General features: G+C 40.0%; 1 protein-coding gene across 5 annotated transcripts in view; it reads left to right on the top strand.

Annotated features, from left to right (window-relative positions):
- The window catches only part of ZMIZ1 (zinc finger MIZ-type containing 1), a 455,177-nt gene that overhangs the window by 269,520 nt on the left and 162,222 nt on the right, over window positions 1–23,435 (top strand). For all 5 annotated transcript variants that reach the window (XM_089510695.1, XM_089510694.1, XM_089510693.1 and 2 more), the window contains exon 6: window positions 18,726–18,839. In XM_089510695.1, coding sequence (XP_089366821.1) covers window positions 18,726–18,839 — 114 coding nt within the window. The remainder of the gene's footprint in view (window positions 1–18,725; window positions 18,840–23,435) is intronic.

Genomic DNA, 23,435 nt, shown 5'->3' with positions numbered 1-23,435 from the left:
GATGTACACTGGAGCAAGAATGCTTCATTTTGCCTATCTTTAATCTCAAATCATATAAACCTTACTACAAATGAGATGTTATAGTTGTAGGAGATAGCTCACTGAAAATATAAGACTGCGAACAGCAGCTATGCAAAAAAATAAATAAATCCCACAACATTTGGGGGATTAGTTTTTTGTGGGTTTTTCGGGCTCTGTGGCCATGTTCTAGAAGAGTTTATTTCTAACGTTTCACCAGCATCTCTGGCTGGCATCTTCAGAGAAAGATGCGGGATTATTGCAAATAAAACAAACTGTTATTTTAATACATAAATCCAGTATGTGGCCACATTTAGATTAGTGTAAATGTTCTGGTTGCTCCATCTCCAGAATGGTATAGTAGAGCATGAAAAGGTGAAGACAAGGGCAAGCAGAGTTTTGAAGTATCCTTCTGAAGAGGAAAATCAAATCACTTGGGACTTTTTAACCAAGGTGTGTGTGCTACTAATGGGAATAATTTATAGTGTGACATTTGATGGGAGAAAGTGAGTAAAAAGAAATTTTCTCATCCATAATCTTAAAACGTCCTGGGAGGGGGTGTCATTAATGATACACAGATTCATGTGCCTTTCTGAAACATGCTGTTCATTGAAAATTTGAATTTTGCCATCCTCTCTAACCACTTTTCATATTTGTGTCTCACTTTAATTTGTAAATGTTCAAACGATCTTCTTTACTAAAATTTTGCACATAATTTCACCATTAAATGTTGTAAGCACATAAGGACTTCCATCCTGCAAGTGCCCTGCCTCATTCTGATATTGTTGCTTTTCAGTTGTAGCCATCCCAAGTGTTTGCTTACTGCTTCTTCTGTTTTCTTTCCACAAAAGATCCATTTAGAAGGAAAAGGCAAACTACAGGCACAGTAGATTTTGACTGATAGCGCTAGGATTCATCTATCCCAAGGTACTCATGGAGATGGTAACTTTCTTCCCACCCACCCATGTGGAAAAGAACAAAGAGTATTGCTTTGATTTCAACTTGCTGCCATTTTACAGACTTGTTGGCAGCAGAGACAGACACTCCTCCCTGCACTTCACTGTGTATTATCATTTGAGTTCTACTCTCAGTAAATCAGGTTACAGCAGAGGACCAAGTCAGGATTCCCCCTCCTTTTTTTAATCTCCAAAGGATCTCTGACACACAAAGACCACTTTTCTGTTTCTGGAGTGTTTTCAGACTCTCTTTACATAGCTCATTTCCCCCTCTCACAAATTAAAATGAGGGAACGTCAAATCTTTAGATAGGAAGCGAGACAAAGAGAAGAGTCATTTTATAACAAAAAGGTCAAATGATTAGAAAGATGAAAACATTTGCTAGCTTATGGGAAAACCTGAGTGTAGCATGTGTGGTCTTTCTGTTGCCAAACATACCGGGCTACCCATGGGAACAAGCTCTGTGAAAACGAGGCTGCCCTAAAGGTTTTCTCTCCAATGAAAAATGTTTCCCCTCTTCAGTTTGAGATATTTTAGTTCTTCCCATGTGCATTCTTCCCTTGTTACCCAAGAGAGAAGAGTTAGCTCAGAGATTGTTTATATGTGGAGTTTTCTGAGGCAGCCCTGATCACGAAGGCAAGGGCAGAGAGCCGCCTTGAGCAGTAACAATATTGGTGTTGGCAATATGAGGCTAAATGCATATGTACATGTGTAAAGGCTTGACTAAGTATCTTAAAAGATAGTGGCTCTCCTTCACTGTATGCTTTTTAAACAGAAGACTGTCTGTCAGGATTGCTTCAGCTTTGGATTTCTTGGATCAGCAGGTGGTTGGACTATAAGACCCTTCAGATCCCTTTCTGTGTTATAGTTCTATGACTCAGAATCAGAGGATGCTCTTTAATATGGATCATAGGAGTTAACAGTTGGAAGCCAAAGGCTTTATAGCTGTGCTTGTGGGGATGCTGTGTAGAAGCTGACAATGTGAATCCATTCCTACACGAGGCTATCAGACCATCTGAACTGGCTGTTTAAACAGAAGTACTACCACCAGCACTCACCCACACCCCTTGTCCATACTGTAAGGAAAGTCGCAGCAGCTGTAGGAGTAGGGTCCGAGCCAGAAAATTCTGGCCTAAATCTTACTTCAGACATGTACTGTACTCACTAGGTGGCTTGATGCAAGGTGCTAGTCTCATAATTGCTTCATATTCCCATATAAGGATAAACATGTTACCCTAATTTACAGAGGAATTACTAAAATTACTGAGTACAGTCGCCCCTCCCAACTTGCGGATCTGAGATCCGTGACCTTGAATTTCTGCAGACGGGTGACCTCCACCATTTTAAATGGTACACACGCCCAGGCCGCGTACACAGAGGCACGTCCCATTCAAGCCTATGGGGCCTGAATATGTGCAAGCCTCCGTTTTCATGGGGGGGGGGGTCTGGAACGGATCCCCCGCAAAAGCGGAGGGCCAACTGTATAGCACTTTGAACACTTAGAAAAGATGTGTGTATACACACATTCACACTTTTCATTTGCAAAAAAATATTCACCTTTGCATAGGTTAGAAACCCCTTCCTTCTCATCCTGATGCACTTCCTCTCCTTTCACTCAATCACTTATTCCATGGAGCTCTTTCTGTTCTATACAATTAAGTTTCTCTTTCCTCCATGGGGATCACCCCCCCCCCCCAGCTGCAGTGCAGTTTATCTTTCCTCCTCCTCCTTCTCTTAGTCACAGTGATTTTTTTTTTGTCCCTTCATCAAGTGCTTGCTCATTCTCTTCCACCCTCTTCTTATGCTCTCTCTGTCTCACTTTCTCTTCCTCCCTCCCTTCCTCAGTCTCTGGGCCCTGAAGAGAGAAGCAAGAGTCATGACCAGCATACAGTTTTCCTACTGTACGCATGGTCTAGGATGGTGGAACTGCTTACAGGACCTTTACAGATGTGTATATGCCAGGTCTATCTGCAACTTTCTCTTTAGGGAAGTCTGTCATCTATTGATTAGAAATGGTACTGCAGCCTACTGACAAATTTAAATTAATTAAAACTAATTTATTGTTGTTGGTTTTTAAATGGTGCCCATCCTTGAGATCCCCTTAGTATTTATGCAGAGTTTCAGTTTTCTAGGATTCACAGTCCTGTAGCTATGGCATAGATAGGCAGACAGACAGATAGTGCCAGTTTCTGAGTCATTGGCTGCTGACCCCTGGCAAATTTCAATGAGAGAAATAAGTAATTGTACCCAGTGGGCACAAAGTTAGTGCCAATCCCCGGCACAGTAGGGGGAGGGGGAATAATTGCCAGTCCCCCACGTCAGATACCCTGAGAAGTACTTGTATAGACATTAATATAGTTTTGTTCCGTGTCTTGAGTGGTACCTGATTATAGAATTTGAATCGCCTACTAGGAAAATGTTGAAGGTGAACTGGAATGGCCATGTGCATCTAGTACATAAGTTGAAAATATTAAGTAGAGGTTATCAGAAGCTCTCCTCCCCTCCCCCCTGGAATGGGATTCAAAAGTCTAATTTCATGTTTTGTTAGGAAATGTTGTGAAATGCTAGTTGAGACACCAGAGCCCTCTGGCAGAAAAGGCTAAATGTCTCACAAAACTACAATTCCCAGAATTGCATAGCATTGGCCCATGTCAATTAAAGTGGTGTCAAACTGGATTATTTCTGTAGTGTGGATGCAACCCGTGTCAAAGCTGTGTAGTAAAATGCCTTGTGAGTACTGCTGGGTTCCTCTCCAATATTCTAGCCGCCATCTAGCTTTCTGAAACCTCTTCAGCTTCAAATTCTTTCTCTCCTTTCCTTTTCTGCCTATCTGTTGGAATGCACTTCTCCCACAGTGAAATATGTTCAGGGGGGTAGCTGCACTGATAACCACCAACTTTTCTTCACCTTTCAAGCCAATCAGAGGCATGTCAATTGACATTCCAGCCATGGCTAATCCTTCCGTCCTGGAAGGATGCCCCCTTTGACGCCAACAGGAAATGGATGGGCAGTGTGAAGAATCTGAATTTGGGTGCGGGGAGGGGAGAAACAGCCACAATATGCATACTTTCCAGGCAGGGCTGAGTGACTTTTTACACTCGGAAAACATTTTGATTTTTATCAACGCCCCAGTCTCTTCTCCAGCATATGGTCCTTTTATCTGTTGATGTTGTTATTTCTGTCATTTCACAAACTTGCTTTTGCTGTGCTGCAGCTTCTAATTTTAAATGTACCTTAAAAGAAAAATCAGTGTAGATTAATTTATACATTTTTAAAAACCAGGTAGCATATAATAAAGAACTGTTTTGCGGCAATGGGAAGATTGAGAGATTGTGTGTGTGAGAGAGAAAGAGAGAGATGGCATTTCAGCATAATGAAGAAACATGATCGGTGAGGATGTAGAGTACATTTGGAAATGAGAATTTGAGACTATATTGTTGTGTTTTACCCCATTGCCAGCTCATTGGAATCTGCCTAGGATTCAGTGGATTATGAAGTTTAGCACTACTAATTCTGTAGCTCTAAGCCACCCTGTCCTCCTTCCTTGTATGGATTCACTTTTTGTTGCCTTGACTGGCTTTGGGGAGGGGAGGGAGTGTGATGGTGTCAAGCACCAGGATGACCTGGTCACTTGTGCATAACATCAGGGAGGGGGGATCATGTTGTGCAGTCTTGTTCCTAACAATTGTCAGAAAATAAGTTTCAGTCCCCTGACATGTTCAAAGTCTGGGCGCTAAAAAGCCAACAGCCTCAATCAGTGGGAGAAAGAGAGAAGGCTTTCAGTGGCAGACTAGGACTCACAATCCATTTGTTGCAAAAAGATGTATTTCGTCTTGACAAGTTTTAAATAGTTGTTTAAATTGTTTTCTGTTTCTCTGAATTTACTAAATCTGAATACGTACTAAATACTCTGAATAATAAAGCTTTGGTAACACGACATTCTGGAGAAAGAAAGAGACCTGAAGAATTCATCTTGAGCTAAAGAATTCAAAGATGTAGCTGTTTTAGACTGAATTGGTATGAAAAGAGATCTTGTAGTCTTTACAACTAACTAAGAGAAAGATTTTTTTTAGCGTAAGCTTTCGTAAGCTATCTGTTTCATCAGATGTATTGAGTGAAGTGGGGTTTTTTTTTTTTTTTTAGTCCAGGCATCTGATGAAGTAGACTCAGGCTAGGAAAGCTTATGCTACAAATTTCTCCCCCCCCCCCCTCAGTCTCAAAGGTGCTACAAATATCCCTTTGCATATTGAGCTAAAGAAGTCAAGCTATTTCTGTCATGCCCATTGCAGGTTGGTGTGTGGAACACACATGATGTTTTTCAACAATGCTTGGTGGTCTTTATAGGAAAAACCTTGCCTCTGTGACATAATGCAGCATTTCCTCTTCAGCAAGTTTTGAGCTTTCCTGCCAGAAACCTTGCTTCATGCTTGTGTTGCTTTGGAATATTGGTTTCTAACTGACAGAGGAGATGAGATGACATAGGCAGCAGAAGCACAGAAGCCCATAGAATTAACTGGAACTATTTCACAGGGGAAAGCAGGGGGGCTGGCTACTTCCTGTTTGGATAAATTACTTGGAGAAAAACCGTAAAGGAGAGGTTTATCTGCTACTCAACGATTTCCCCCCTCCCTGGCTAGATTGTTGTGAGATGGCCGATTAAGTTCCTGGCGGCGGCCTTTTGCTCCTTTTCCTGGAATTTTGAATTTAGTTTTCACTCTAAGCAGAACATCTCAGTTTTCTTTTCTAACTGTTAAAAGAAAGAAAAAATATGGCTGCAAAGAAGGAGGATGGTAGGGCTTACCGGCAGCAGGAACAGCAAGGCACATATGCAGTTCCTTCAAGCAACAGGTTGTTCTTTCAGCCTCCCCAACAAACTGAGAATGTGGCAGGGGTCAGGTTTTTGGTGGCAACTGACTACCAACCCATGGGCATCTTAGCACAACCAGACATCGAGGAACAGGAAAGTCTGTACACAATCCACACTTTGGAGGAGAGCCTTAGACAGGTAAGCCATGGAATGTGTGCTTTGTTTATGTGGTAGGGAGAGAAAGGATGACTGTGAACATATGCTAGAAACAATTTATCAGCTGCCTCTGGTGCTCATTTGTGTCTTATTTTTGAAAGATGTTACCTTCAATCATGACGTGGAAGGGAAGCACATATGACCCTTCCATTCTAGGTTCTAATCAAAGTCGTCCAACATAGGAAGTAAGTGACTTCGGATGGCCCTAGTTTAATAGTTTGTCCTTTCAGCAAAGTCCATAATGCATGACTGCTGGAGAATCTATTCTCTTAATGTAGTTTAGCATCACTAACTTCCATTTAATATCTCACTTTATTACAATAAATGTGTCTGCATTGAGCAACAAGAAGTATATGTATTGTTTTCAACATTTTATTGTGATAAAGTGAGAGATTAAAAGAAAGTTGTGACATCCCACTTAACACAAGAAACCTCTGTGCTTCAGATAATAAAAAACAACAACATGTCTATGGACGAAGCACATGATAGTCCTTTTGTAATGCCTTTAATGCAGGGGTGGGCAACTGTGGAGGGTCCCTGAGACAATTTTTTTTTCTGTTTGCCTTGGTGCTTCATGAACTGCCAAAAAAATGCAAGACAGAAATTCAGAGCTGGCCAGAAGTCTGTTTTTGTTTTTTGAAAAACTGGGTCCCTGCCACATATTTAAAAGATGAATTGCCTGTCTTGGAGACTTCTAAGAAAGGTAGCTCCTCCATTGCTTTGGTAGGGAAGTAAAAAAAAAAGTTGTCTGGGAGGGTAGAGGGCTTCAAAAACAGACTTGGGGGAGTTGCATGCAACCCCTGGGTATCACTTTTCCCAGCCCCATTTACTATTAGGGCTCTAACTAGATCTGTCATTTCAGATTGTGCGGGGTGTTGGGAACAACCATACTTGTGGGGGCAATGTAGGATTTACTTGCTGGCCAGTGGGTCTTCCTGTTTAGACACATTGTTTGTATGATAATTTATCTGTATGAGTTTGGTCATTACAATTAGCACTCCTTATCAGCAGATTCTTTATCAATGGAGTCAAGCACCCATGGCTTGAAATCATAAAAATATAGAAATTCCAAAAAAGCAAACCTTGATTTTTCCATTTTATATAAGGGATACCATTTTTCTGTGCCTTTGTATTGGATTGTACTTGAGCATTCACAGATTTTGGTATCCATGGGGAGGGGAGCATCCTGGAACCAAACCGAGTGGATAACAAGGGCCCACTGTACAATATCGTAGTTGTTTTAATGATCTGTTTTCTTAAGTTTGTTTTTTTAAAACTAGCTGTTTGACTGTTGTCTCACATTTGCAATTGATATTTTATACGGACATGTGTTGTTAAGGTATATTGAGCGCATACTGTAGAAAGATGATATACACTTTAAAATAAAAATAAATAAGTTTCAGAAGGCTGTTCTTGGTACACTGAAGATGAAGAAAGAAAGAAAGAAAGAAAGAAAGAAAGAAAGAAAGAAAAGGGAAGGAAGGAAGGAAGGAAGGAAGGAAGGAAGGAAGGAAGGAAATTTATTGCTATTTCTTACATTTCATAATAACAAAAAATATAAGGTGTCCAGTATGTGGAGGAAAGGATACCTCCCTTGCTCTCTCTAAGTGGTACCTTTTATCTAAAGGGGTCCTTACACATGGCACAGTTTTGTTGTATTTAACTGGCTGTGACTCGACTTCAACCCATGCACAATTACAGTACTACTTTTCCACGTTAACTGCCTTGGCGATATCCTAAAGAGTCTTAGGACTTGGGATTTGGTCAGAGGCTCTTAGGCTGAGAATTCTAAATGTTGCTCCCTAAACGTCTAACCCCAAGATTCCACAGGACAAAACCATGGCACTTATAGTGGTATCAAAATGCTTTAGTTGTGTAGTGTGACAGGGCCCTCACAAGCACAAAGTCTTGGTAGGTGTAGGGAGGATGAATGGATTATATGTTTTCCATAGCTATTCTAGTATTCACTTCACCACAATTTGCTTTACCACTTCACTACAATTTACTTTCTTGATCTTCCCCAATCAAATTTTGCATTTGCTATTTTTATTAATTTTTTTGCTTGTAAAATACAAATGGTAGTTCAGTCTACATATGTATTTGATAATAGTACTACTACAGTCGGTCCTCTTTAGCCACGTATTTTTCTTATCCATGGATTCAATCACCCATGGCTTGAAAATATTTTTAAAAATACATTCCAAACAGCAGACTTTGATGTTATTTTATATAAGGGAAACCATTTGACTATGCCACTGTATTTAATGGGACTTGAATATTCATGAATTTTGGTATCTACGGGGGGTGGGTGGGTGCTGAAATCAAACCCCAGTGGATACCAAGGACACACTTCATGTCTTTATTTATCTTTTCCCATTCTCAGATAAGCGAAGTTTACAAAATGTATAACAAATACAGCAAAACTTTTGCATCATACAACAATTAAAATATAACTAAACTGTCAATAGAATTACAAGCTGTTAAAAGCAAATTATTAAAAAGGGACAGAAAATGTAAGCAACAGGACATAAAAGGCCCTTCCCTCCACCAGCAGTCAATTCTCAAAGGACTGCCAAAACCAACAAATTTCAGCCAACTGTGAAAGGATAGCACAGAAAGGAAGGTCCAGAGCATGGGAGCAGCCACTGGGAAGGCCCTCTCCTTACTCAAAGCATGGGAATTAATAAATAAATAATAAATAAGCAGTGCTTTTGAATTATAATGCTTCTGTCTCTTCCATGCTCCAGGGTCAAGGGGGACTACACACTTAAAATATCAATGCTGTATGACACTAATAATCCCTCGGAAACACAGCTGGTGCAGAGGCAAATATTGTTGATGAATTTCCAAGCTGGACATGGAACACGTGCCAGGAGATTTGCAGGGCAGCTTCTGTGAGAGAAGGAAACGTTGGCCTTGGATTAGGCTTTAGGGACTAGCTCTGGCGGTGCAGGCTGAGAACTAGGAAGAGTTAAGTAGCTAAGAAAGACCAGTCAGTAAAATAGCTAAGCTATGTACAGAGAAAGAGGAGCCTAAGGAAAGTATATGTGAAGGCGAGTTCAGGGAAAGGGCAGAGTAAATGGGAAAACTGAGAGGGAGGAAGGCACTAATGAGGGAGGGGATTTTGAAGAAACCTCATGGCATCTAAAATCAAGAGGGGCTCCACACTATGGAGCATGGAGGAAAAATGAGATTATAATTCAGCAGTAGTGCTTAGTTGTTATTCATTGTGTTCCATGCTTACAGCGCATTAGGGCTCTTAGTGTGTCAGCAATAGAGTAAATATTTTGCATCTGTTTAGGACTGCAGCCAGTTATGGACAAAGTCTAGTCTTATTCTGTACAGACTTTCTTCCTTCAGTTAGATGATAGATAGATAGATAGATAGATAGATAGATAGATAGATAGATAGATAGATAGATTCAGAATTCAAGCCTAAACTGCAGTAAATAGCAGATTGTAATCTGTCCTGGAAAATAATTCTAGTAGCTTAACTATCAAGAAATGATCTGTGGAATCATTCTGATGCCAGAAAAGTTGAATTCATGCAACACATTGACGTATTTCCTGGCCAAAAAAACAAAAACCCTTTCTGCCATCACCTCTGCTAAAAAAACTTTAAGTTTATAGGTAGTCTTGTGTCATTTTTGATTCAGAAAAAGTAGGCCACACTTCTGTAAGGCAGGCCAGTGTGACTATGAAATGTTCCCAAAATGATGCACAGTTTATGTACATAATGTACAACCTAATTAGGCAAAACAATTTGAGAAAAGACATTGGCAACACATATGGTTTAGACTTAGGGGTCTTCACTGGCACAAGTTAATTCATTGCAGGATTGGAGAGTGTTTAGAGCAGGAGTCTACCAAGTGTGGCCCTTCAGAAGTTGTTGTACTTCAACTCTCATCATCCCTCATTAAAGCTTACGATGGTGACGGCTAAGCAAGCTTGTAGTCCAACAGTACTGGAAAGGCTACAATTTGCCCTTGCCTGGTTTAAAGAAAGACAAGCAATGTAGGACTTTTTTCTCCGAGAGCCCTTTCATACTACACAATTATAGCACCATCGTTCCACTTCAACTGCCACAGCTACCTCCTGTGGAATCCTGGGGTTTATACAGTCGGCCCTTCTTTACACAGATTTTTTTATACACGGATTCAAGCATCCACGGTTTGAAAATGTTTAAAGTATAAATTTCAAATGTCAAACCTTGATTTTCCATTTTTTATAAGGGACACCATTTTGCTATGTCATTATATTTAATGGGACTTGAGCATCCACGGAACCAAACCCCAGCGTATAACAAGAGTCCACTGTACTTTGGTTAGCAGCACTAGAGCTCTCTGTCTAAGAATCCCAAATACCCTTCCTTAAATTTCCGACCCCAGGATTCCATAGGATGTTGCCATGGCAGCTAGTGGAATCATAGCACCATTATTGTGAAGTACAGTGGTTCTCAAGCTTTTTGCCCTTGTGACACTTTTACAACTGCATGCGGACATTGCACCCCCCCATGCCTTGTTTGATGTAGTAACTGAATAAAAATACTTTGATTATTGTGTGTGTTTTTGTTTATACATTCATGTATATTCATGAATATACAGCAATATATTCATATAGTAGTGTTTTGTCCTGATAACTGGGGCAGTGCTGGGACAGGTAGTGGAAGAAGGCAAAGGCCATGATCCACTGAGCTTCCCTATTCTCTTTCTTCTCTTCCTCTCTCAGAAAGAGGTGACTGCTCCAAGTGCCCTCCTTGTCTTTCTCTTCCCAAGAGGGAAAAGTTTTGGAAAGGAGTAGGAGTAAGGATCAAGGCCACTAAGTCTCACGTCCCCTTTGAGCAACTCTCACATCTCTCCTGGGGGTCCCACCCCACCATTTGAGAATCACTGGTGCTGTGTGAAAGGGGTCCAGGATTTGTTCTCCCAAGAGGCTACAGCTGGGCCACTTAACTTTAGAAGTAAGCCTGCTCTCAGCTATGTTCTTCAGGCCACGCCATAACCTCAAAGTTATAGCCACTCCATAACCCCAAAAGAGTTGCAACCATTTTCACCTTGGAAATAATCTTCAGACTGAACAAAGGGAGGGAAATGGAGCTTGAAGGATCCATTTACTAAACATTTGGGCAGCCTGATTTTAATATACTCTTCTTAAGGTCAAAATTCTGCTTGATTCTATCATAGCATAAAGCAGTGGTTCTCAACCTTCCTAATGCCACGACCTTTTAATATAGTTCCTCATGTTGTGGTGACCCCCAACCATAAAATTGCGGTATCTCAGTTCTTATGACCATCAGAAATATGTCTTTTCCGATGGTCTTAGGCAACCCCTGTGAAAGAGTCATTCAACCCCAAAGGGGTCAAAACCCACAGGTTGAGAACCACTGGAGTAAAGCTTCACCAGCATAGTTCCACTGGAGTTCTGGGAGAATGAAGGCTGGTTTGTTCACATGGTGTCTAGGCAACACTAGGGTTCGCCCCTGCAGCCAGTCAGTGATGAGTGGCTGTAGTTGTGTTTGAACACTCTGGTTGTCCTGTGCAGATCAGGAAGAAGGAATGATCTTTGCTCTCCCAGCAAGGTGAAATCTGCTCCTTTTCCCTCAGTGACACAGTGGCAGCTGGACAGTGCCCAAGGACAACTCTGCTTCCCAGCCATTTATCAGATCTGGGGATGCACCTGGGGTGCTGGTGAGAAAGTGTTGCTCAAGGAGGTGTTGTTGTTATTGTTGTTATTCTTTGACTAAAATTATTAATTAAAATATTTTTATCCTGCCCTTTTGTCATGAGATTTCAGGATGACAAACAAATTAAACAATATAAACAGTCCCAAATTAAAAGCAATAAATAGTTTAAATAAAGTGAAAACCCATTAAATTCCAATGCAGTTCAAGCAAATTAAAACAACTTAAAAGGGGCAAACAGTTTTAAAAGTTTTTATTCCCAGCAACCATTCACATGGTTAAATGTGAACCAGACCTCAAAGACTTTATTACAAAGCTATGACCTGGCCTGGCATTGAAAAGAAGACAACACTGGTACTAGTCCATTGCACAAATTAAGCATCATGGCTAAGAAAGCCATCTGCTGTGTCCTTCCGATCATATTGCTTCTGCAGGTGAGCCATAGATTTCCCCTTTGGGAAATTTCAGTCCCCAGACGGGTGTCTATTTTCTATTGAGATAAGCATTCCTTGCTATTGTTACTATGATACATTGGTTTGTATCCCACCATTCTCCCCCCTCCCCAAATGTGAGTCAACCCAGTTTATTAAAATTAATAGAAATGGAGATTAAAGCACATACAAAAAACAAATGCATATAAAAGTTTTGTTAAAGTGCGGTTTAACTCTCCAAAGAATTAAAGTCAGATAAAACAAATCCATTAAAAAGGCAAAAGATACCTGGACACCTCCTTGAGGCTAAAAGTGCATGGCTTGCCCAGAGTCATCCAGTGTGCTTCCAAAATGTGGGGGGATTCAAGCCCTATTCTCTTGAGTCATAGTTAAATGCTCAAACCACTACATCATACTGGCTCTACACCACTGTAAGTCATAAAGAGGATTCTTCCCTCTGGCTTTCCATTGGGTTGGAAAGCCTTTGTTCAAATTGTGCTGAGGTTGTCTTGGCCTTCTCTTTTAGCTAGCTGGTGTCTGAGCTTCAAACATGTGTTTGTGCCATAAATATGTGTACCAAGTTTTGTGGTCTGTAGTCATGGAAGATGAGTTGCTTGAAGCTCTGCTTTATGTCTTGAAATGAATGTCCTTAAAAGGTGCTCATGGTTCAGGGCTAATCATGTCTTGAACATATGTACAATGCTTCATTCCAACATCTCAGTTTGATTTTAGAAGAGGTTTTATGTAACAAATAAGATGAATGCTGGGTTTGTTGTTGTTTGCCTTCAATTCATTTCTGACTTATGACGACTCTAAGGCAAACCTATTGGCAGAATTGGTTCAGAGGGGTTTTGCCCTTATTTCCCTCTGAGGATAGGCAGGTTAAAAGTAAAGGTGTTGCTTCAGTTGACCATTTATCATCTCCCCCAGCCATGTTACCAAATTGGGTCTTTGACACAGTGTTTTAAAACTTTCTATAAGTGTGTACCTGATTGCTGTTTGATTTCTTAGGACAAACAACAGCCTAGCTTAACTAGGTATCCTAGAAAACAAAAATACAATACGTTTTGATTTTATTTCAGTTCCAGTGCTTGCAAACTTGGAAGCACAAAATTCCATGCTAGGACATTGCCTTTCCACATTCTCACATCCAAATGCACTGTCTACTTCTGTTTTTAAAGCAGTTCTGCCACCACCTGTATTGAAACTTTAGTTCCATTATGGCCAGGAAAATTAACAGCAGCGTGTGAGAAAGAGAAAGGCTTTATCAATGAGCTGTTTCCTTGTGTATACAAAGGAAGGGGGGGTAGAGGTCACAGTACTCTGCTAACTTAGCTTCTTAATGTCTGGGGCTTTTCATTAATAAAAAGCTACATTAAAAATTATAGTGAGTGATTATAGTTGATTTTGAAGCCCTTTAAGGCTTCCTTCTGGTCTTAAAACTGTGAAGTTTATATTTATATCATTTTATCTCTCTTATGTGTGTATGTGTGCACAAATATACATACACATCTAGGTCTCACGTCAGTTTGCTGAGCAGCAAAAAATACCTGAATGGCAATGATTTTTCTGTAGCCAAAACATATGGTTTAGGAAGATCACAGCTCAGAATGATAATCCTTTTTTCATAATTGGGATACTAAGGTATGGGGTTTGGACCGAAAACCCTAGTTGTAATAGGAAATCTGTATAGGAATGCATGTAAGTGTAATTTTTCCATGCGTCTAAATAGGAAAATTATTCTAGTAAAGTTGATAGATAAGATCTGACCTTCCCATTCTAGGCTTAGATTCTTCAGATTTGCAGAACTCAATCTCCATAATTCCTTATCCCATTTTCTTTACTAACATGCCATTCATAGTTGAGCATATTTGACAAGTATCATACTCTTATTATTATGTGCCTTCTTTTTAAAAAATATTTTAAGTTAGTGTAATGTTTCAAAGTTCTCACAAGTGGTAGTCCCATTCATTCATTTAACTGCTGAATCACTTCATGCAGCTGATTCCCATTTCCTTCTGAAGTCTTTTGACTGGGGATGGAAAAAAATATGCAAAAATATTTGGAGAATGGTTGAAAAATATGTAGGGAATCCTGACAAGGACAATCCTGAATTGCCAAGAATCTTCATAGTTTCTGATTTATACTTCCCAAAATCCCCATCTGGGTTTTTCTTGCAGAAAACAACATTTTCTGGAAACAAAATAGCATATTCTGTGAAGAAAATATTTCAATGCAGATATATTATTTTCTGTGCAAAAAACTAAAATTCTGTTTTCTGTATTAAAAATGCAGATTTCCCCCCCAGAATAAGTCTTGAACTGTGAATAATTTTCGAAACTGTACAATTTTTGAAGACCTTCTTAGGACGGAAAGAAAACAGCTCAAATTACTCATTGATTCCTTGAAGAATGAATTGGCAAAGATGTAGCACTTAGCAAACAATTAACAATCTGCATTACATTTGACTGGTGGTCTGGCGACTTTTTGACATCCATAGTGCCACATTTTGGTGGCACTGTGGATCCCTTCATATATTATCACAGCACCATGGGAGCTCCTTACCTTTGACATCAACTTACAAAGGCATATGAATATGTGTCAGATGAAATGTGTCATATGTGGGGCTAAGCACACAGGACCTTTCTACTCAACATTATTGATTCAATACATTTGGTTCTGGATTGCCAAGCATTGACATACATCATGGAAAGTAGCTTCCACTGCCACTGCAGCAAAATATGAAGGGGCCCTAGGTGACCTTTGATTGACGTAAATGCAAACGCATTTGTTCAGCACTCACATCATTAGTTATGTTGCTGTTTAGCAGTTCAATTAAAGCAAGAAACAGAGCAGATGTAACTGGGCAAAACAAACAGGCAGCTTGAGTCAGCCTTTATAATTTGGCACGACATCCCATAAATAAATGCAATAACTTGTTTAGCATAGTTAAGTAGCTTGCTACTCAAACAGGCCATATTTGCATGACATGTCTTTTGAGGAGCAGTTAAGATGTGGCAAATTAGTTCGGTGTCTTCAGAGTCTGACATGTTTCAAAGAAAAGGAAAAGAAAATCCCCCCTAAAATATGCATTATCCTAAATTAAGATTCTGCACTTATTTTCTCCAGCAGCAAATCAAACTAAACAGAAAGCCTATGTTGTGATTATTTTGTTTCCCTATCATTGCTGTCGTTCTTGTGTGCCTTGATGAGAGAACTTGAATCCTGAGTGCTCTTCATTGTGAACTGTTCCTGCTCTTGTGCAGAATCTAAAACGTGCTGGCATGTGATATCATCTCTGTTGTCTTCTCTGCCTGGATAAGTGTCTCTTGCCACACATCTCAGACTTCATTGTCTGAATACAATTAGGTTCGCCACCTCCTGCTAAGATGACTTTCAAATTTTTGTCAACAAAAGTGGATGCTTTTATCATGTTCTCAGAACTTGGTGCGTACATACTTGAGGTACATTTCCATAGGCCTTTGTTTCTGAACCCCACAGATGCCTCTACAACTGCATGCTACCTTGGAAGGTGAACTCATCTGGAGGCACTAGTCTCCCTGAATCCTATCTGCTCTAAATGATATCTGTTTTTGTCCTTGGATATCTTCAAAACATCTACATCTTGGTCCTATTCTAGTCCATCAGTACTACAAACAGAAACACACCATGTTGAAGATGGAGTTTCAAGTAATTCACTTTCGAGTAGAGTGCATATTAATGTTTTCTCACAAGAGTGAAGTAATGGAAAAATTAACTCCTTAACTGTTTTTAAATTACATATAAATGGAACTGAGATGGAGAGATGAGTGGAGAGAGGCTTGTTTGTGAGTGGGAAAGTAGAAAAGCCCTTAAGGCCATGCAGGAGTCTCCAGATCACTTTTGGGCCATGCATCATATGATTCCCACCCTGTTGCATAGTCAAGTTGCACTGGTTTGTTCAAATGTTTCTTTTATATTGCAACACAAACATTTGTAGTTATCGCAGTCAAATAAAACATATATGTTCAAATAGTTTGTATACCTTATTTCAGTTATCTTTAGAGCATCCCACTAATGGAGGTTGATATTATTTTCTTCATATTTCAAACAGAGAAGGCAAAGTTTGTGAAAAGTTTCACCCTGTTAAAAAAATCCAATTGCATTAAGACTGAAGGCGGGTTCTTCTAGCAATCAAACCAATTAAATTGTGGCTCAAATCTGTGTTACATTACTGCACTTAAAGTGTATCACAGTAAAGTGTAAAGGAAAATAAATTAAACATTCCATTTTTCTCACTTTTCCCAGCCCTCTTTTGAGTTTTGACAGAAAGAAACAGCAGCATACATTAAGTAGATTTTCCTTTCTTGGAACACCTTAATAAATGGTGGTGAGGAGGCTGTGATGTGATTCTAGAGCCATTCTAGTGTATGTCTATACTAGCTTTAAAAAAAACACACATTTTATTAATTTATGTCATGATTTTTCTCAGTGTCATAGTTTTTCCCAAAGAATACTGGGTATTGTTTTTCGAGAGCGTTGAATCTTCCTGGAACTATATTACTCAGGTTTCTACTTCAGTTGCACTGATAGCCCCTATAGTGTAATATATCTCTCTGTTAGTGTATGTATTATTATATTTGCATTTACTGTAAGAGCACCATAGGCATATATAGAACATTAGCTAGTAAGGTGAATGCTAAGTCCTTGTAGAAAATGCTTAGATAGGAAAAAATGATGAAATATAAACATCCATCACAGTGATCTTTTCTCAAGGGATTTAAAAGCAAATTATGTAGCGATTTAAGGGCAAAATCCTTTCCACCCCTTAAATTTCTTGATCATTTTCATGGTAAGAGTACTTTGATGTAAAAGGGCAGAAATTGAACTCTGCAGAACATGGCTGTGATTTGGTCAGTCCCACTGAGAATGAGATAGTAAAGAATGCATTAGCTCGGCATGTTTCCATCAGGGACAAATTCACTTCTTCCTCCAAGGCATAATAGGAGATAAATTCTTCTTACTGCTGAGGGTGGAAGAGTTGTGTGATCCTTCTTCTATAATCTTCAGTATGCTCGGTTATCATTTACATCCATGGGTGCAGAAATGTTACCTCTATTTCTTATTGTTTTGTGAAACCTTCAATTTACTTGTCCCACTCTTTTGGTTATATCATACCTTTCCTCAGAAGCAACTCAAGATAGCTGACAGTTTACATAAAACACTGTGTAATCCATAACCCTTTAAAATAATAATTCTGTGATCATAAATATAGTGGACCCTTGTTATACGCTGGGGTTGGGTTCCAAGATCCCCCGTGGATAACAAAAGCCGTGTATGCTCACGTCCTATTAAATATAATGACATAGCAAAAGGGTGTTCTGTATAAAAAATGGAAAACCAAGGTTTGATATTTAAAAATTATACTTTTTTTTGAACTTTTTCAAACCGTGGATGCTTGAATCAGTGTATTAAAAAAATCTGTGTATAAGAAGGGCCAGCAGTGCATGAAAAAACTGCATCGGGTAGGATCAGGAACTAAACACTTGCTTATTCACCAAACACTCACACAAATAAATGTTTTTTTATCTAGCACCTAAGTGACAATAGTAAAGGGGAAAATCAGATATCTACCAAGAGGAAGTTCCATAATTATTGAAATTTATAATATATTTTTTTCAAATCACAGTCCTATTCTTTCCTTCATCCATGAAGCTCAAAACAGTGTAACTGGGATTTTCTTCCACATTTTACCTTCACAATAATCCTCTAACGCTGATTACTCTGAGAAAAAGTGGCTAAAGTCCATTCCCTAACTTACGGCATGCCTGAGTAGGAATGGAAACCCAGATCTTATCAGTCATGTTGCACCATGCTGGCTAAGAAACACAGTAGGCAATTGATAAACAATATGATCAGTACTAAGGATCACAATCTGTATATGAAATGAGAAGTGTGGGTTCAAGCTGATTTGTATGTTGCAACTACACGAGGCTTATATCATTTGCAGAAGATGAACATGCACAGTTGGCCCTTCTTATACACTGATTTTTTATACACAGATTCAAGCATCCACGGTTTGAAAATGTTCAAAAAAAGGATAAATTTCAATTATCAAACCTCGATTTTCCATTTTTTATAAGGGACACCATTTTGCTATGTCATTATATTCAATGGGACTTGAGCATACATGGATTTTGTTATACACGGGAGATCATGGAACCAAACCCCAGCGTATAACAAGGCTCCACTGTACTATACATGTAGAAGTGATGAGAGTTGGAACATGTAGTTCAGGCTCCTTGATTCCTTGTTACTGATCTTAGAAAGGAAGGGTTTTACTCACAAACAAACAATGTAATTTTCTGAACGGTGAGGCCAAGTAGATATTAGTAACACTATTGGGGTCCAGTTGCCAAAGCCAGAATGGTTGGCATTCAGCCAGGTCAAATCGCTACACTTGAATGGTAAGCCATTGCTGTTGGTTATGTTTTTTAGTATACACATCAGTGGGAGAGATAATTAGATGCTATGTATAACCTATGCCAGCTGTACCTATAAAATACCTAATATAAAACACATTTAGTCAAGAGAGCATGTATTTACCTAATTATATTTAATTTCCTCTTTCTCCCTCAGCACTTACAGAATCCTGCCAACTTTCACAATGCTGCTACAGAACTCCTGGATTGGTGTGGGGATCCAAGAGCATTTCAGAGGCCCTTTGAACAGAGTCTGATGGGCTGTTTGACGGTATGTCCATTCTTGTGCCATTCATGTGTATTTTTTTACTCTTTCCTTTTTTAGTTTTTTTTTTTTTAAATTAAATGTAGCATGGATCCAACAATGTCTAGTTTAGGGGAATGGTCAGGAAACTGCGGTTACTGATCAATAAGCAGTTGGTATGAGATCCTAGTATTCCTCTTTCATTATCCCCCCATCTTATCCTTGACAGGAAAAGTACCTGAGTTTTCTGTCCCTTGTTACTCGGTCATTATTAATAACTATTTGTACAGGGTGAGTATCCCTTATCCAAAATGCTTGGGACCATAAATATTTTGGATTTGGGATTGGGGAGGGGGAGTTTGAAATATTTCTATATACATAAGGAGATATCTTGAGAGTGGGATCCGAGTCAAGACATGAAATTCATTTATGTTTCACGTATACCTTATACACATTGCCTGAAGGTAATTTTACACACAATATTTGTAATAATTTTGTATATGAAACAAATTTTGTGTACATTGAACCATCAGAAAGCAAAGGTGTCACTATCCCATCAACCCATGTGGACAATTTTGGAGTATTTCAGATTTTGGAATGTCAGATAAGGGAGTCTCAAAAGGAAAAATGAAAATGACCATCCAATCTGCCCTGTTTTCATTACTCTCCCACCTTTACATTATTCCAGTATAGTCCTATTCTTTTTAGTTTCACTGTGTATTTTAACACTCTTGTTCTTTTGGTAGATACTTCTTTTGATTCTGCGCTGCGTATAGAAAAATAGGATATAAATAAATACTTGAATAGATTCAAGCACCAGCAGATTCCTAAACACATAACAGTCTGAGGTTGCAGCCAGTTAACATGTTTCAGTCGCTGAGAAGCAGCAAAGTTGAATGGGGGAAAATTCATTCCGATGCCAGCAGGGGGGGTATGCACACGCCACTTTCTGCCAGTTAAACGATTTCCTGAGAAGTGCAACCATAATTCAAAGCAGAGTTTTGTAATGAGCAGTTACGAATCTTTTGATTAGCCAGAGAGCTAGGTTAAGAGAGAAATTATCCTAGCAACGTGAGAGTGTGGCAAGGGATGCAGAGCAAGTCATAGTAAGTGATCCTTTTGTAATTGTCAGTCAAAACAGAGAAATTGTTCTTTGCAGGTTGCAGTGGGGGGGGGGGGGGAGAGAAGTTTGTTTTTCCTCCACAGAATGAGAGCCAGAGTGGTATAGTGGTTTGAGCATTTGAATTATGACTGGAGAGCAAGGCTCAAATCCCTGCTTGGCCATGAAACTGACTGGAGGACCTTGAGCAAGTTACAGTCTCTCAGCCTCAGAGGATGGCAAGGGCAAACCCACTCTGAAGAAACCTGTCAAGAAAACCCTGAGCTAGGTTCACCTTAGGGTCACCATCACACACACACACACACACACACACACACGGGGCAATAGATGATTGATTTCTTGGTGCAATTTCATGCTATCAGAACTCCATGTCAGCCCCATCTCCATTTGCAACTTACTGTTTTCTTCTGTTGGGATAAGTACCACAGGGAGGACTTGAATGCCAAACCATTTGGAATTGGAGTTTGAACTCACCCTGTTTGTTAGGCTCAATGAATCTCTTAAACACAAGTAGCTTTTACTCAGCTGTGTCCTTGCCCCTCTGTTATAACTCAAGCTTGCCTCCTCCTGTCCTTACCCAGATATTCCCTTTCTGAAAATTCCTTGACTGTATAACAAGCCAGGTATACATTGCCACTTGCATACTTTGATCCTCCTCTTTATTGTCTGTCTATATTCCTCTTCTTGCCTTGTCCTTTTTTGTACCCACCCTTCACTAGCTTCTTGGCATGGCTTCTTAATCTGCGATCTTTGATCCAGACCACATAGACTTCCTTCCCTGTAGAACAGTGGTCCCCAAACTGTGCCCTTTAAGAGATTTTGGACTTCAGCTCCCAGAAGCCTCAGCCATATTGGCCAATAGTCTGTGATTCTGGGAGCTGAAGTCCAAGATCCCTCAAAGAGCACAGTTTGGGGACCACTGCTATAGAGCCTAGCTAACAGGAGCATGTGCAGTGCATCTTGCAGTCATTAGTTTAATGTCCCCCTTTCAACCGTTTTTAGGAGATGTCTTCAGACTTAAACTAAGTTCATCAAAATTGGCCATGCCCACTGATTTGCTTGCACTCCAGCTAAGGGGAAGGGGCACAGTAATCCTGCCTTCCCTTGCATGAATGACAATACAAGCACTGCAGCTTCTTGTTCATTCATAGAATCATAGAATCATAGAGTTGGAAGAGACCACTAGGGCCATCCAGTCCAACCCCCTGCCATGCAGGAAATCCAATTCAAAGCATCCCTGACAGATGGCCATCCAGCCTCTGTTTAAAGACCTCCAAGGAAGGAGACTCTATCACCTTCCGAGGGAGTGCATTCCACTGTCGAACAGCCCTTACTGTCAGGAAGTTCCTCCTAATGTTCAGGTGGAATCTCTTTTCCTGTAGCTTGCATCCATTGTTCCGGGTCCTGTTCTCTGGAGCAGCAGAGAACAAGCTTGCTCCCTCTTCAATATGACATCCTTTCAAATATTTAAACAGGGCTATCATATCACCTCTTAACCTTCTTTTCTCCAGGCTAAACATCCCCAGCTCCCTAAGTCGTTCCTCATAGGGCATGGTTTCCAGACCCTTCACCATTTTTGTCGCCCTCCTTTGGACACGCTCCAGTTTCTCAATGTCCTTTCTGAATTGTGGTGCCCAGAACTGGACACAATATTCTAGGTGGGGCCTGACCAGAGCAGAATACAGTGGCACTATTACTTCTCTTGATCTAGACACTATACTTCTATTGATGCAGCCTAAAATAGCATTGGCCTTTTTAGCTGCCGCATCACACTGTTCACTCATGTTCAACTTGTGGTCTACTTGGACTCCTAGATCCCTTTCACACGTAGTTTCATTCAGCCAGGTGTCACCCATCCTATATCTGTGCATTTTATTTTTCCGCCCTAAGTGCAATACCTTACATTTCTCTGTGTTGAATTTCATTTTGTTAGCTTTGGCCCAGCTTTCTAGTCTATTCAGGTCATTTTGAATCTTGATCCTGTCCTCTGGGGTATTAGCTATTCCTCCTAATTTGGTGTCATCTGCAAATTTGATAAGTATGCTCCCAATTCTGTCATCCAGGTCATTGATAAAGATGTTGAATAGCACTGGGCCCAGGACAGAGCCCTGTGGGACCCCACTGGTCACTTCTCTCCAGGATGAAAAGGAGCCATTGTTGAGCACCCTTTGGGTTCGGCCGGTCAACCAATTACAGATCCATTTAACAGTTCCTTTGTCTAGCCCACATTTTACAAGCTTGTTTGCAAGAATGTCATGGGAAACCTTGTCAAAGGCCTTACTGAAATCAAGATATACTATATCCACAGCATTCCCTTCATCTACCAAGCTGGTAATTTTATCAAAGAAAGAGATTAGGTTTGTCTGGCATGACTTGTTTCTCTGAAACCCATGTTGACTTTTTGTGATTATGGCATTGCCTTCTAGATGTTCACAGACTCTCTGTTTAATGATCTGCTCCAGAATCTTTCCTAGAACTGATGTCAGACTAACTGGACGATAATTGTTGGGATCCTCTTTTTTTCCCTTTTTGAAGATGGGGACAACGTTTGCCCTCCTCCAGTCAGCTGGGATCTCTCCTGTTCTCCAGGAGTTTTCAAAGATTATTGCCAATGGCTCCGATATTACATTTGCCAGTTCTTTTAATACCCTTGGATGGAGTTCATCTGGTCCCGGAGACTTAAATTCATTTAGATTAATAAGGTGTTCCTCTACTATCTCTTTACTTATTCTGTGCTGAAATTCCCCTATTCTGTCCTCTGCTCCATTATCCTCAGGTTGAGCACCCTTTGCCTTTTCTGAGAAGACTGAGGCAAAGAAGGTGTTGAGTAATTCTGCCTTTTCTCTGTCTTCTGTTAGCATTTTGCCATCTTCTCCACGCAGTGGCCCTACCGTTTCCTTCTTCTTCCTTTTGCTGTGGACATATCCAAAAAAGCCCTTTTTATTGTTCTTAACCTCTCTAGCAAGCCTGAGTTCATTCTGCGCTTTAGCTTTTCTGACTTTACCCCTACACATGCCTGCTATTTCTTTGAATTCCTTTTTTGTGATTTCCCCCTTTTTCCATTTCTTATACATGTTCCGTTTCAAACTTAGCTCAGTTGAAAGTTCCTTAGTCATCCATCCTGGTTTCTTGAGACACCTCCCATTTTTCTTTCTCACTGGAACTGTTTGAAATTGTGCCTTCAGTATCTCTCTTTTGAGAAACTCCCATCCATCCTGAACTCCTTTATCTTTTAGTATTTCTGACCATGGAATCGCCCTCAATACTTCTCTAAGTTTACTGAAATTCGCTCTCCTAAAGTCTAGGATGCGTGTCTGACTATGCCTGGCTTCTCCTTTCCACTGTATTACAAACTCCAGGAGAACATGGTCACTTCCACCTAATGATCCCACCACTTACACCCCATTAACCAAGTCATCCTTGTTGGTTAGGATCAGATCTAAAATAGCTGACCCCCTTGTTGCCTCTTCCACCTTTTGGACCATGAAATTGCCTTCCAGGCA

This window comes from Sceloporus occidentalis, unplaced genomic scaffold (assembly GCF_023333645.1).
Source record: "Sceloporus occidentalis isolate IW3139 unplaced genomic scaffold, rSceOcc1.0.p SCAF_2, whole genome shotgun sequence".
NCBI classification, from domain to species: domain Eukaryota; kingdom Metazoa; phylum Chordata; class Lepidosauria; order Squamata; family Phrynosomatidae; genus Sceloporus; species Sceloporus occidentalis.
The sequence above is the reverse complement of the archived record's forward strand: the minus strand, read 5'-3'. Positions and strand labels throughout refer to the sequence as shown.